Raw genomic sequence first — 16,282 nt, 5'->3', positions numbered from 1 at the left:
TTTTATGCGTGTGCGTGCATTTCAGATTTCTCCTGCAATAGGCAGAGTAAACAGCGTGCTATGATGACACACCATCCCTGTGACATAGCGTCCCGTTATAGCACTATGTAACACGTCCTAAAGCTCGGGGATGCTGAACGCAGCTAGAGAGGGGGAAAAAAAACAAAACAAACCACATGAGAAACAGAGGTTAGAGCTCGTGCATCCTCAGCATGTTCTCCATGTGTTTATCAGGCAGATTCAGTGTTTGCCCCCCCCCCCCCCCCATCCTCAAAGCCTTGTTGTTTGGACAGATGCTGGTGGAAAACAGTGTTAAGGCAGGTGTTTAGTATACGGAGTGTGTGTGTGTTTGTGTGTGAGTGTTCTTCTACCAAATGAAAATAGAACGCAGTCCAATGAGGGACCCTGCTGTCCTCTATTTGGCACACACACACACACAGACACAGATGCACACACTGACAAACACAGTCACACAGTCACACGCCCCCCTCTACAGTTCCCCCCCCTCATTTGCTCTGACTTTCATCTGCACTGTGTTGCAGAACATCTAGTATTCTGCTACAGAATTAAAAAACAAGTGACAGGGGGGAGAAAAAAAAAGCATGGTACCTGTGTTAGGTGTAAGCCGTTCTCTCCTCTCTCCGTTTGTCCCCTCCAGTCCCACTCTCACACAGCTGTTGTGAGCAGAGGCGAGCTGAGCTGAGCCGAGCTGAGCCAAGCTTACAGCAGCGAGGCTCAATCCTTTACCCTGCAATGCTGAAAATGGCACCAGTATTCCCTGATAGCGGCAATCTGCCTGCCTGCATCTCTCTCTCTCTCCCTCCCTCTCTCTCTCTCTGTCTCTCTCTAATGTTTTCTAGCTCGCCACCCTCCTCTGCTTGTCTGCTGCCATGTTGAGTGCACACAGGGCGAGGGGTGGGCTGCGAGGAGGGGGGAGCGGGGAGGAGGAAGACGGTGGTGGTGGTGATGACGGAGAAGGAGGAGGAGGAGGAGAGAGCGAGGGGCGGGGGGGGGGGGACTCAGGGGGATAAGAAAGCAATTAGAAGACAGGCCCTCTTCCTTCCAGTCGGGAATGCATAATGGAATTAGCTTGGGGTGGTGGTGGTGGAGATGGGTGTTTGGGGTGTTTGGGGGTGTTGGGGAGCCTCGTCCTGCAGCCTGTGCTCTGGAGTCTAGCAGCCTGTTCTGCAGCCATCACACGCTAATATGAGTGTGAGGAAGAGCAGATGGGGTGATGGTGTGGAGAGTGACTGCCATTGCACTGAGAGAGAGGGACAGAGAGATTGTTGACGCACTGATGAGAGAGAGAGAGAGAGAGAGAGAGAGAGAGAGAGAGAGAGAGAGAGAGAGAGAGAGAGGACAGAAGAAGTGCAGGCAGGACCACCTGGTCTTTCTCTCTCTGTCCTTCTTCTGTCTCAGGTTCTCTTCTCATCCCCTCCTTCTTACACACTCTCTCTCTCTCTCTCTCTCTCTCTCTCTCTGAGTGAGTGGGTGCACAACTTGGAAACACAACTGTGTGTGTGTGCAGAAGGGAAATGGAGTTTAGCGTGCAGTTTTCCATGTGCAGTTGCTTCTGTTTGTTTTGTGGTCTCCTTTTTTTGGCTTGGATGTGTGTGTGTATGAGAGAGAGGGATGGAGAGAGAGAAGGAGAAGGATGGTGAGAGAAAGAGGGCAAGAGAGAGAGAAGGAGAGAGGTCTTTAATGGAGATTGACCGAGCCAGGCTCTGCGTGGGGGAAATATACGTGTGTTGCTGATTGTGCCATGAATGAAAATAAGGAGTGAGTGAGGGAGGGAGGGAGGTGAGGGGGCGGGGATGGGACGTGTGACTCTCCACCCATTCAGCCCTCTCCTCCTCTCCTCCTCTCCCCTCTCTCTCTCTCTCTCTCTCTCTCCTCCTCCTCCTCTTGAGTGACAGATGAGGGGCTGCTGGCGTCGAGTTCAGGCGCGCGTCAATAATTAGCCTCCTCTCGTCTCCTCTCCTCTCGTGCAAGAAAAAGCGTTTGTCGCAACGCACCGTATCCACCCGAGCGTCGCCGATTCTGTTTTTTTTTTCTCCCTGTGCAGCAGCAACAGCAGCAGCAGCAGCAGGAAAGTGTTTCATCGGGTTTTCAGGCGGCGCCTCCTCCTCCTCCTATTGCGCTCTTTACATTACGCGTTGTGCAATTATGTCAATGCCCCGTGATCGCTCTTGGCACACACACACACACACACACACACACACACACACACACACACACACACACACACACACACACACACACACACACACACACACACACTAGGACGGAAAGATACGTAGAGGAGAGCACATCAGACAACCTCGGCAGCCCCCCCCCCTCTCTCTCGCCCTCTCACTTAAACAAATTCGCGCCTGCCTGCATTGCCAGTAAGTCCGTCGCACACGCGCGCGCACGCATTTGCACACGCTCTACGGTTCAAGGGCGATTGATTTGGAGTTTAATTTCTCTCCCGGTGCTCCTGACGCAAAAGGATGCGCCTCAGACTGACCTTGACAACAGACAGGGGGAGTTTAGTCTTTGTCGCCATGAGGCTCACACACACACACACGCACACACACACTAGTTTGTGCTGCTATTCTTCTGAAGACACTACATTGACTTCCATTCATTTGGACACAAACAAAGCGTTATCCCTTAACCTTAACCTTGACCAGTCGGTCGGTACTCTAACCATAACCTAAACCAGTTCCTCAGAAATTCGAAACTGCCTCATTAGTACCAGGTGTTGTTCTCCATGGAGACTCCTGGTCCTGACAAGGTCAGTGTTTATGCCAGAAAAGGTCCTACAGAGGCAACACATACAAGTAACACAGACACAATCTTCCAGGTCCCCATTCTGAATGAACGCGTACCATTTGCTTTCTAATTATAGGCTACTCCTAAATTTAGCTGCAGCCGCGAAATAATCGTCTTTAAATAATTCATAAGTTCAGACAGAGCTTGTTCCTGCTCCTGCTCCCGCTGACTGACGCGCTTATTGGCACAGTGTCGCTCAGACGGCCGAGAAACAAGCAGGAGAGGCCCGTGTTTTACAGAGAGGGACACAATTGCACCATGATGAGACATGATGAGCTCATTCTGCAAAGGTAACGCGACTGTAAAAACACTCACAGAATAGAAGAGAATAGATTTATATTGCCCTGGGTAACTATATCCCTATATCACTCGACCCATGAGTATTTGGCAGTTTGGGGATCAGTATCATCACCAGATGCGCGGCAGCTTTGCAAAGACTTCGTCGCGCTTTTGTGCCTAAAGGAGTTTTTCTCCCCGGGACGCATTTGTTTTGATCAATGCGGATCTGAGTGTAGCGTGATTTCGCCTGCAGCGCTGACATCAGTCGAGATGGACAGGGGTTAATTAAAGAATTGTCTCTTTTATCATTTGGAATCTCAGTGAAATATTATAATAAGTTCATATTGAGGAGGCTGCTGGCTTCTATGATAGTGTTGCCTCTTTTTCCTCTCTTCCTCAACTGGAAGATTGCATTACATTGAATGTGCAACATCGACAGCATGCACCTGTTTGTGGTGACGCTGTCAATAATAATGCAAAGCTTTGTAGTTTAGTCAATGACATTTTAAGTATTTTTTCGATTCACTCCAAGGAACGTGCACATCCTTAAACACCAGCATAATACAAGTTCACTCTGATGGGGGGAGGTGTAGGGGTCATGACGGTGAGGGCACCCACACACACACACACACACACACACACACACACACACACACACACACACACACACACACACACACACACACGCACACACACACACACACACACACACACCTTCGGATCCGTGGGAGGCTCCGCGGGAAGGGGTCGCTCTCTGTTGCCATAGAGATGGGAGGACAGTGGCGTTGGATACTGTTACTAGGCAGGCGAGGCTGCCACTGAAGGAGGTGAGAGAAGGCGGGGTTCGTCCCGCTGTGGCGGGTGACCATAATCTATTCTACTTCTGCTTGGTTTGATGTTCTCTGGTCAGGTGGAATTATTAAAATAATAATACAAAAATAATATTACTTTGGGTGAGAAATTAACCATTATTGATATTTGTCTGTCCCCAAATTATGTTCTTATTCATCAAATAAATAAAAATATTGTGAGTGCAGAACTTTCTCCACAAACTCCTTCAAGTCCCAACTCAGTATCCTTCAGTGCTTCAGTAGTAGTCATGTTATCCACATGTGCGTAAAAAAAAAAAAAAAAAAATCCGCTGTTCAAACCGTATTCAATTCGCTGCATTTAACCTCAGAGCGACAAGATGCGTCATAACTGTGACAGAGGTGCAAAAACCTTTCAAAAGTGACCGTCGGTGCTTGAGTGCCACCTGGCGCATTTAGCCAGTAACAGCGTTATAGTCCTGAGCGCCACACTCATACATGAGGTACACCAGCGCCCTCTCTCGGGGAAACAACACTATTTCTCCCTGTAGTACTGTGCATACACTTTTTTTTTGGATGTTGCTTGCTCTTTAGCAGAGTCGCACCAAAGTCACTGATATGACATCTATACGTCTCTAACCAATGTTACTTTACCTCTGCTGCCTCTTTCTGTGTTTATACACATACAGATGTAGTCCAGTTTATCCATAAACAAACCTCACATGTGACGAACTGGATCGTCCTCAGCTCCGGCGTCATTCAGCGTCGTTGTGACACTTCAGGACCAAGGACAGCGACGCGACATTCTTCTCTAATCGGCGTCCTCGAAACCCCATTTAGCACCACGGACAGCGCCCGAGATTTTCTTATGCATACCGTTGAACGCCGTCAGCACGTTGGACAGCGCCGCGGAGCTGTCCAGCGGCCAACTGTGGAGTGACAAGACACGTGCAAGCTAAACTTTTCCGTGTGGTAAATAAAGCCAGGTTTGATTCATCATATTTCACCAATGGAGAAATAGTTGCAGCCACCTATATTTTAATGTAACACATGAAGGTCGCAAAGGTTGCTGGTGCGAATCCCAGCTTACATAGGGTCGAGTGTTCAATTAATACAGTCCAATCCAATCCAACTTTAAAGACACAGTTGGCCAAAGTGCTGTACACAAAAAAGTAAAAACAATAAGCAATAAAGAGAGAATCCATGCACACATTAAGAGATCATGCAAACTCCACACAGAAAGGACCAGGCCAGGACAAGAACTATAGGAACCTTCTTGCTGTGAGGCAACAGGGTGTAACTGTATTCAAAGAAAAAAATGTTTGGCTTAGACAAAACGCTTGATGTGCAAGGCGAGGGCCTTGCTTTGTGGGCGCTACCATCTTGGGCAATCATGTTTCTTCACCTGCCTGAATGGACTGATCATCCAGAGAGTTGGGTTTGACACTTTCAAGCAGACACTTACTACACAAATAAGAAATTATATCATACATACTTTTTGGTTTGCCACCGCAGTTCTCTGATGTGTTTGGGAAGTTGAGAGGGGAGCAGAGGAGTTTGTTTGTTACATACTGCAGTCTCACCTTTACATGTCACACATTCTTACACACCGGACCTTTAAGCTTTCCCACATGTATTGTTTTTTTGTTTAGTTTTTTAAAGGTGTTTGTACTGGGGATGCATTCATCTCAGGGTGAGAAACAATGCTTTGTACCTCACTTCTTGCTTTTTCTCTTTGAAATGTTTTGAACCCACATTAAACACGGAGACCAGTGGGGATAAGATGACATGAGAAGCAGACAAAGTGCCTTGACATAGGCAAATTCACACATCAGCTACTGAAGAAAACACAAAGAAATAAAGGAAGCTGCAAAATAAATGTTTAAATGCAACAATAACAAATTCATGAAGGAGTGAGTAGCATGAAGATCTGACATCCATTTTTGATCCCAATTAATGTAAAACAGATCACAAGTTGAAGCTAAAGCCTTTTGAGATTCACTGGATTAAGTATTAAATACTAGAGTAAATCTTCAAGGTGCACTTTGTTTTCTTGTGTCAGGTTTTTCAGGCAAACATGAAGGCCTTGGCGGAGTTCTGACATTTGTTTTTCTAAGTCTTCCTATACTGACAGCTGAGTTTGGCAGCTGTTCAGTGTTTTAAATCTTTAATTTAGTTCAATACATTGCGAGTCCTCTCCCCTCAGACTGAAATGTTTACACCCACCTGTGCATAAAATGAAGAAAGAAGGCTTGCACACCTGCACACGCACACGCACACGCACACACAGAGGAGTTTTTGTCCTCACTTTTTGGTTTTTATTGCACACTTTACTCATTTAGTAAACAGATCTTCACAGTAACAATGCAATAGCAGAAAACAGAAGCAAATCACTGTCTGGTGCTGGCTGTTCAGTCTTCAGAGTTTCTATAGGTATGTACACTGAGAACATGAAAACAGTACCCAAGGTTATTTTTGAGGTGGGATGAGGCATTTCAACCTCTTCATCATCATCAACAGGCAGACTTGAGTCCAGCTCACAGGCTTTACACTGTTTGTAGCTCAAAGAATCCTGTTGTTCATCCTACCAACCCAAAAACATTCAAGTACTACATTTCTGTCATTGCACATGTACCGGGGTTAGCCAATACACAGGATCCTTGGAAGAAAGTGAAAATTGCACTGGCACCACTTCAACAACTTAAGACCATGTGTTTTTTTTTATTCCTTACATCTGAAAATAATAACAATAATAATTATAATAATAAAAAATCCCAATTTAAATAATACCCAAATATTTAATATATATTCTCCTACAAAGCAACATGAAGTAAAACTGTAGCCAAGAATGTATTAAGTCACTTTCACCCATCATAGCGATAAATAGCCATTTGAATATGAAATCTCATGACATTAAACAACATACAAACTGTAACATTTTGCATTGCATAATGTTGTTTAAAAAAAGTATATGATATTAGACAATACAAATGTTCCCGGACTGCAGGAAAGAATGGTGGTGCATTTAAATAAAACTGACATTTAACACAAACTGACCAACACATCAGTGTGAGCTTCATTCTTGACAGCGAGAGTCTTTTTTTGGTTCATGTAATAATTTTTTTTGTGTGTTGTACTGTTGTACAGTGGAGTTAAGGAAACAAAAAGCGATGCAAAAGATGAACGAGGCAAAACGTCAAAATTACAGTGAGAAATCTGAAACTTGAACTTGTTTTTCCACAGAGTTTGTGTCTAGAAATATAAACATAAAACCCGTCTTTGTCTGTACCAGGCTTCACTTCTCAGGCTGATAAATTTGACTGCAGGGGGTGAACACTATGTTTTTACAAAACAAACAATACTATCTCCAAATCTCTACATATTCCCGTTTATACATCGTAATAAAAGATAAAGCTTATTGTCTGGTCATAAGATGCCCAGTCAGTGTTTGCTCTCATTTGGTTATGCAATAACATAATAAAACGCACGAAAACAAGCTGATACCCCCGTATTCAAAACAAATAGGACACAGCAGTGGTTCCTTTATGTCTTAGACAACATCTGGTAAAACAAAAATACATCTGCAGCTGACAAATACAAAGTCTCCTTTCCATGTGAGTGCAGCCGTTCACTGCAACTGTGGACAGGTTCTTCTATAAACACCACAATTATACAGCAGATTCCAATAGAGGCAATTTTGGCAAGTCTTGGAATTCACTGAATTCAGCTTGATAGCAGAAGCGGGACGTTTGGTCCGATCCCGTTGGCCCGACAGCCACAGACGTGGTCCATTGTCCATGAGTCACTGGTGGTCCCCCATCGCCCGTAAGCAATGCCCCTCACTACCTATGCCCTCGGCTCCTGTGGGTGGATGTGTCACCAACTATATCCTCCTCCACGACATTAACGGAGCCTTCTTTCTCCACACAGCCCGCGAGGACCTGCAGCACCAGCCGGAGCCTGCGGTCCATGGCCTGCAGGTGTGGCTGGATGAGAACGGGAGACAGACGGTCACGCAGCAGGGACTCTTCCATCAGGGAGCTCAGCTGGTATTCCTCTTTGGCCAGCAGCTGGAGACGCAGGTATGTGGACTTCCTCACCCTGAAAGGTTAACAGAACATTTGATATGGTTTTTGTTTCTTTTGTTTCCATTGTCCATTGTGGTTGGGAGTCAAACAAACCCGTAGATATAAATACCAGGCAACACTTTAGCAGAACACCAACGATCCTTAGAGACGGCAGAGTTAGATCTCCGCCAGAAAACACAGAGTGATGGAAAAGGTATCAATGCTTGTGCAGTGATTATTTCACATCAGAATCCAACGATAACTAGCTTTAATATCCTTTTTTTTTTTTTACTCCCAATTACTGAGATGAGTAAGCATTCTTTAGAGTATGATGAGGGGAAGATTATCACAAAGCTGAAGATATCGAATAATGCCCGCTCCTACTGTTTACATACTTGCGGAAACCACCTGACGCCATACGATATGATATACCTTTATTGTCCCACAATGGGGAAATTCCCGTCGTATATATTTGGTCCGTTAAGTTCTGCGATACATTGCTCGGACTGGATTTATAGTGCACAGTCAGCTGTGACAGCTTGAAACTGGCAATGGCACAGTTGTCTACGAGTTCCGTTCTTTAGTTTCAAAACAAGAAGATTGAGGAGAAGGAATGAAAAAAAAAAAAAAGACACCTTAATTGTCAGTTTCACATGACCTCAGTGTTCTTATTTTTTATTTGCAAAGGTTTTGAAAAAGTTTCGCATAATTACACATTTACACACAGAGAAGTTAGATTTAGTCTGACCTGCAGCACTGGCTGAGCGGCACCAGGATGGATATTTCGTCATGGGAGTGTTTTCCAAACCTAAGAGGAAGGAAACCATTTGTTTATAAAAATGCCAAACAGACAAGACATCAAAAAGACGGGGGAATGAGTAAAAAGCTAAAAGAAGGAAAGAAAAACAAATCTATATAGGTCAGAAATGATGTTCTCTAATCATGGGCTACACAATAATAGAACATATTAGAATTTAGAATTTCCATGTTGCAAAAAGCTTCCCCCGGTAGCTCGACAGTTAACATCTTAATCTCTCCAGATGTAAAATGTTCATTAGTTTTCTTATCCAAGTTTGGAACTGGGGACCAGAATCAGACCTCCATAAATCACTGTCAATCCATATCACAAACAACAAAGATATGGCAGTCCAGTAGATTATCTTATTTATCATAAAGAGTATTCTATGCTGGACTTTGCTTTTGAAATGACTACTCAAACAGTCGCTTCATAAGTTCTATAGTTTGAGAAAGCTTGAAAGAGAGAAGATTGATTTCCATTGATTAATTTCATCTCTAATTAATGTCTGAGTCGCAGCGAGATGTCAGTTGCCGTGTTCATCACAGTGGCTCAAACGTTTACTGCCTCCCGAGACAAACACTTCACGAGCTGATGAATGTCTTTACCCTCTTCCGTTGTCAAGGTGAATGATGAAAGTGTCGTTTCCAAACTTCTCAAAAGTTTCGTAATGATGACGATCCATATTGCCTGCACAGGGAGAGAGGACAACGGTAGAGAAATATGATTTGGTGTGTTGGGTGGATATGTAACAGTGTAGTGACAAGTTCGCAATATCACAATGACAAAGGTGTCTCAAAAGCTTCGTGTGGCTATGACGGTGTTAAACAATCGGTCGTCTGGGCAAAAACACAGAGCAATTGCCAGTTGTGTTTGGATGTTTTTGTCTTGTGCACCAGTAACAAGGTAAAACATGAGATAAATGAGTAAAGCAATGCTATTACCACAATGATTAGCTTTTTGCTAACACACAGACCCTCAAGCAAGCAGTGTGCATGCAATTCACAATGGATAGATCGACTGAATGAAGGTACTATTACTATCACAAAAATCACAATAAATGTCATGTAATTGTACACGTATACCATCTCATATTATCATATTTGTGTGTCTTGTATTGTTATATTCGTTGGAACAAGGGTCTTTCTGCATGGAGTTTGCTTGTCTCCCCATGTGTGTGTTGGCTTTCTCCGGTTTAGTCCCACAGTTCAAAAACAAACAATATGGGGATTAGATAAATTTGATCAACTTTAAATTGATGGTGAGTATGAGAGTGAATGGTTGTTTGTCCCTATGTGTGTCCCTGTGATGGACTGCTGATCTGTCCAGCATGTACCCTGTCTTTCGCCCCTATGTCAGCTGAGATTGGCACAGCGCTCCGAATGCGATCCTCATGTGGAGGATAAAGTGGTAGATTATGGATGGATGGACATATTTATACAACTATAAATACAATTTATTTTTTTACTATATCAGTTATATGTCACACCCTAGTTACTCTCTGATTACCCATTAAGAAGTCAAAGATGGTCATGTCCATGATGTCCAGCAGGCGATTGCCACGGTCATACGGGGGCGTCTGCTTCACTTCGTCACAGTAATCTGGGTCCACCTCCCACCTGGGAATACACAGAAAAAGAAAATCCAATTTGAATGTCATGAAGACTTGAGGTTTACTCTTGAACGTCGTTCACATGTGCCTTCTGTTTTCTTACTCTGCTTTCTTGCGTTTGTGGTAGGAGCGTCTCCAGGGGTTTCTCCAGGTCTTGCGTTTGGCCAGGTTCAGGTCTGGCAGGAAGGCTGCGAGCGAACCTTCAATCTGGTCTGGTTTCCCGCACAGAGCATGCTCGGTGGAGCAGTAGTACGAACATTCACCGTAGAAGCAGATGTTGTTGGCTGAGGAAAGAAAGAATGAAAGAAAGAAAGGAAGAAAAGCCTGGTTTAGAGATGAAGTCAAGCAGGAAGAACAACAAGGGGATTAACACAGTGCTACATGCTGCCAGTGAGGAAGTAAATATTAAGAAACAGAGGAGGCAACAACAAACCAGCATGATGGTTTTCTAATCGCAGTATCAAGTTGTAAAACTGGCAGGATAGAAAGTGCTGATTCAGTAAAGTCAAAGAGAACTTAGCATTCTTTTATCCACATTATCTTCCTACTGAGACGATGTGAATGCAGGTCAGTGTGGCTACAAGAAGCATTTGAATTTTACCAGTGTTGTAATTTATAGAAGTACAAATACTTTAATTTTAGAAATCACACATCTGTACTTTGTTTCTTTTGTCTTGCTCAAGGGGACATATAGTTTAGCAAAGCCAGAAAATAAACCCACAACCTTCCAATTGGAAGGCAACTATACTTTAAGACAATTACTTAAGTGATATTATTAAAAGTGACTTCAACTTCTACCAAAGTCATTTTCTGGTCCTTTACGATACCTTTTTACATCATGTTTCTTTCAATTGTTTTATCAAACAAATGAAAACCCTCCACAGTTGACAACTTTCTGAACAAATTACCTTATTTATTTGTGCAGTACATGCTTTTTAACTTTTATAACTATTATAATGTTTAATATCTATAAATAAATTCACACCTTGTGAAAGCCTGGTGATTTGTCCAGGTACTTTATTCTTTGTCTTTCTCCTATATGTCTCCATGCAGTTCCCTGTGTGACCCTCAAAAGGTTAAGCAGTACAGAAAATGCATGGATATAAAATAACCTGACTTACAGTGCCACCCTGTGGTGAGTTTTGGCTTTATTTATTACCACACATGGTTGTTCTGTGTTTTTGAAACCAGTGACACTGACACTGTGCCTACCTGGTGAAATGAAGAAGGTCCTCCACAGCTTCTTATCACGCGTCACATCTCTGATCTCTCTTGTCATGTTGACGAGCCGACCTGCCACCGGGGGCACTCTTTTGAAATCAAGGATCCTGGAGAAAGAGACAGAGGCAGACAGAAGAAAATGTTATATAGTATTTAAAACATCAGACCTTTTCAAGGGGAAATAATGCTGTTGTTTTTTAATGAACTAACTTGACATTATTCCAACTTGCACAGTGTTTACTTTTTTTGTGAACAGATGCAATGCATCTTCTTTTTCCAGCTCATTGTCATCTGCATTAATGTTCATTATCTGCATTCATGTGTCCATTAGTGTCTTAGTCAGTACACTGAGTGATTTTCCATCAAAATTGACCTGAATGGTCTTCATAATTCACCATCTTGTGTGATTGGCATCAAAAAGCAGCATTATTCAACATTCGCCATCTGCTTATAAGCAAAGACAAGGACGTGTGAGTGTCTGTTGCACCAGCAGTCACTGAATTTACTGAAATGAACTCTGCTTGCATTCTGATATTGTAATAGAGAGTAAAAGAGATAAAACATATGTTTTTACTGTTCAAATTTAAAATTTAACATCAAATTTAACAGCAAAATCTGGTATGTACACACTCTTAGAAATAAGGGTTCCGAAAGGGGCCTTCTACAAGGGCTGAGGTTCTACCTGGAACCATTTGCTTCTGAAAAACCCTTTCCCAAAGAAAGGGTTTTTCAGAAGCAAATGGTTTTCAAGGATTCTTGGTAACACTAATGGTTCCAATAAGAACCACTTTGATCCAGAGAACCCTTTAAAACCCCTTTCCTGAATAAAGGGGTTTAAAAGGGTTCTTGGTGGAACCCTCCAAAAGGGTCCTTCTACAAGGGCAAAAAGGGTTCTTCTATGAAGACAAAGAGGCCAAAGAGCCTTATATAGTTCTACTTAGCACTATTTCTAAGAGTGCATGTACTACACTGTTTTTTCAAAATGACTTCATTTCAAATTGTTAATACACTATTTTGACGTGCAGCAAACTGTAAATAACTTCCAGATATTGAAAGTTATCACAGTTAGCACTTTTATGATGATTAAAATAAGCAAGAAAGTCCAGAAGGACATGTTGAGGCTCAGGTGATAAAGGGTTAAAAGGTAGTATACACGTATCCTTCACAGTATAGTGTCTGGCAGCAGGGAGCATAGTACAGTCTGGTACAGAGATCACATATTGTATTGCACGTTTCAGACTTGACGATGTTCGGTGAGTGTTGGGGGGGGGGGGGATAAACCTTTTGTGAGATTAACAGTCTGATGGCTTGTAAAGCTACTATTACTGCTCTCAACTGTGTGTTCTCTGTCCCTGTCTCTCTGTCTGTCTCGCTCTCATTCTGTCCTCATGCTCCCATGTTAGAACATGATATCTATTCAGCCTCTGTTTAGACTCTCTCACCCTTTTGTTTTCTGTTCAAATGACCCTGGCCCGTTTGAGACAAGCTAAGCCTCCTGGGAGCAGGCAGGAACACAGACTTACTGGCTGGGTTGGACAGAGTTGGGGGAAACTTAAGCCGACAGAGGACGGCATTCAGGAGCTGAAAAGTGCACTGTCATGTCAGGCCCTGGTGACAAAGGAGCACCTGTGTGTGTGTGTGTGTTAGTGTGTGTGTGTGTGTATTGAGAGTACATTCAAATGTTTCCCTGATTTTGCCCATTGCACATCCCTGAGTCATGAGGAGTTCACACAGCTATTCGAGGACTAAAGGATAGTATACAGGTGAAGGACTCAATAAATATACCCTGTCCATACTAAATCCGCTAGATTTAGTTGACCTCATAGATAACCTCATGCTACTCATCTTTTCTGCTAATTCTACTATTACTACTACTGCTACTACTACTAATAATTATTCTTGTATAAAGTACATTAAAGGGATTCTTGAGTAAAAGTACCTTATCAGAAAATGACATTGGTAGAAGTTGACGTCACTTTTTTATAATATTACTTAAGTAAAAGTCTTAAAGTTTATCACATTTACTGTACTTAAGTACCAAAAGTCATTTCCTGATATAAAATGCACTTAAGTTTTAGAAGTAAAAATAGTAAGGAGTTAGGATTGAGCCATGGTAGCTCAGTGGAAGGTTGTGGGTTCAATTCATGAATCTGCTCATCTATGCGTCCTTGAGCAAGACACTTTACTCTATGTTGAAGCGTTTGAAAGGGTGAATGACAAAAATATAGTGTAAAACAGCTCATCAAAACTAGAGAAGCTATATAAACACAGACCATTACCAAGTCTTCTTCTTCTTCTGATTTTATTTGGTAGTAACGAGTAACAAAGATAGTTAGAAGAAACGTAGTGGAGTAAATGTCGCAAGAAACATAAATAACAAAGTAAAGATACGTGAATTTTGTATTTAATTTGTACCATTCACATTAGGTCCCATTCACCTTAAATGTTAGCCTGGCTGATACTGGATATCTGGATATATGACTTGTGGTTTGTTGTCTCAGAATTGTTATTATTCATTTTCAATTCAAAGTGGAAATGAAAATCACAGTTATTGATACTACTGACCTACAGTACCTGTTAAATCACAAACATGTATACATTAGAATCACATGTATGTATGTTTTTACATCTCTTTAGTTATTTTTATTCTATTTTATTTCATTTTCTAATATTACTGTACAGCACTTTGGTCGACTGCTGTTGTTTTGTTTTTTTTACTATGCTTTATAAATAAAGTTGGATTGGTTTGAACACAATTGAATTGTGGCAAAAACATATCAAGCAGCCCTAGTAAAAATGTTGCTGTCTGTGTGAATGAACATGTCACTTGTGATTCATCATTTTTCCTGGAAAGGAATGTGGAGAATGAAAATGCACTCAGACGTAAAACATGAGTCACCAAAAAACCTCAGCTGGGTTGTTTTTTGTATGTGTGTGTGTGTGTGTGTGTGTGTTAGGCGTGTTTAATGTTTAAAACGTTGGTGAAAACTCACCTGTCCAAGTGAAAAGCAGCAATCTCAGCGTTGTGCCTCTCAAAGTCAGAGAAGTAGAAGAAGTCTGGCGGGGTTTGCTGCTCTCGAGTTTGCCTGAAAGACAGAGAAAAAAAACATTGAATATAGCAGTAGGACATTTTACTCATCAAAGCCACCCATGTATCGTAGATTTTACACTATATAATTGTAAAAAGGAGTCATCCTGGAATGAAAATAGTTAAAAACAGTTGAAAAAAATAATTCATATGTGCTTTAATTTCATGTTTTCTTTTTTTTTTTTTTTCTATTTGAGGCATTACTGCTTCTGTCTTTGCAAATCTCCTCAGCCGTCATCAAACGCTGTTTCCTGAAGCGTGAAACTCATCTCAACGCTTCTTTCTGGAACACAAGCTGACGCACGAGTCCAAAGCCTGAGTGGACAAGGCTGCTGAGGGGAAGCTGGAGGAGATTTCTGCTCACATCCTACACACACACACACACACACACAGGACTCCATGACTTCAGAGGACATTGCGTTGACTTTCATTCATTTCCTGGAGACTTACGCTAACCTTAATCATAACAAGAACGGGCCTAAATCTAACCCTAACCCTCATCCTAACTTAAAAAAAATTTCTTCATGTATAAAATGTAGTAATCTACGGTATGTGGACTTGATTTTTGTCCCCATAAGGAACACAAATTCCCATAATGTGACTGTGTAAACAGATATAGGTCCCCACAACATAACGAATACCAGGTACACACACAGAGGACTAAAGGCCAGACAGAGACAAAGGAGCCTGTCAGTAAGGGGCGAAAATCTACTGTATATTACACATAGATGACAGATCTCTTGTGCGCCTTCTCCGTGTCTCTTCTTTAATTCTATATGCTGGATCAGTAGCTGCCATTACACCACTCAATCACTGGCTACTGTTTCCTTTCTTTCTTAGCTCGAAGTTGAATAATGCCTGATTATTCCTGTCATTTCAAACTAAGCATCACCACTGAAGCTGGAGAAAACAAACCATATACTGTTTCATCTTTATTCAGCAAGCGCACTGCTTCTTTTTTTTTTTCTTTCTTTCTTTTTTTTTATTTGCTGTCATTAGTTTCAATTCAAAAGACGACATGAACGTTGTAATTGTGCTGTGTTTTTTTCTCGCTGGGTTTGTTCTGCGCTGACCTCTCTCTGTCACCATCATGTGTCATTAACCTCAATCTGGCTGTGTGATTGTACGTTTGTGTGTCTGTGTGAGAGAGCGATGGAAAGAAAAGAAAAAACGAGTGTGTGTGCAGAGTCTGGGCTGCAGCTGTTGTGATGTGTGTCTCCTCCTCCTCCTCCTCCTCTACCATCTTTCTCTAATACACTGTGCAGGTCTAAGCTCATAAAAAAAAGCATAAAATCTGCCAAGTCAGCGAAACTGAGTCCACATAGGCATACTGTTCAGCTTCATCACTTCATGTAATCACACACACACTCTCTTTCACTCTCCTTCAGATAAAGGGACTTTATTATTTATTATTAAGATCTGTGTGTGAACAGAACTAAGGCTAATTCGTGATTATGTATTGTGTGTGTGTGTGTGATTTACAGCTTTTCTCATAACATACTACCTACATTCAAAATTCTAGAATTTTATGTCTTGGTGGCCATGGCAACCCAAGCCTGGAATTCCTGTCAGTCAGGTTTACATAACATGTTT

At 42.2% G+C, this 16,282-nt stretch overlaps 1 protein-coding gene across 1 annotated transcript in view; it reads right to left on the bottom strand.

The window, feature by feature from the left end:
* Positions 1-7,747: 7,747 nt before the first annotated feature.
* Positions 7,748-16,282, bottom strand: part of fam20ca (FAM20C golgi associated secretory pathway kinase a) — a gene marked incomplete at both ends in the record, with an annotated part of 47,551 nt that continues 39,016 nt past the window's right edge. The window contains 7 exons of the mRNA XM_083897070.1: positions 7,748-8,006; positions 8,721-8,780; positions 9,377-9,458; positions 10,278-10,387; positions 10,484-10,664; positions 11,593-11,708; positions 14,595-14,687. Coding sequence (XP_083753196.1) covers positions 7,748-8,006; positions 8,721-8,780; positions 9,377-9,458; positions 10,278-10,387; positions 10,484-10,664; positions 11,593-11,708; positions 14,595-14,687 — 901 coding nt within the window. The remainder of the gene's footprint in view (positions 8,007-8,720; positions 8,781-9,376; positions 9,459-10,277; positions 10,388-10,483; positions 10,665-11,592; positions 11,709-14,594; positions 14,688-16,282) is intronic.

This window comes from Microchirus variegatus, assembly GCF_963457635.1.
Source record: "Microchirus variegatus genome assembly, chromosome: 10".
Classification (NCBI taxonomy): Eukaryota; Metazoa; Chordata; class Actinopteri; order Pleuronectiformes; family Soleidae; genus Microchirus; species Microchirus variegatus.
Note: the sequence above shows the minus strand (reverse complement) of the source record. Positions and strands in the feature narration are given on the sequence as shown.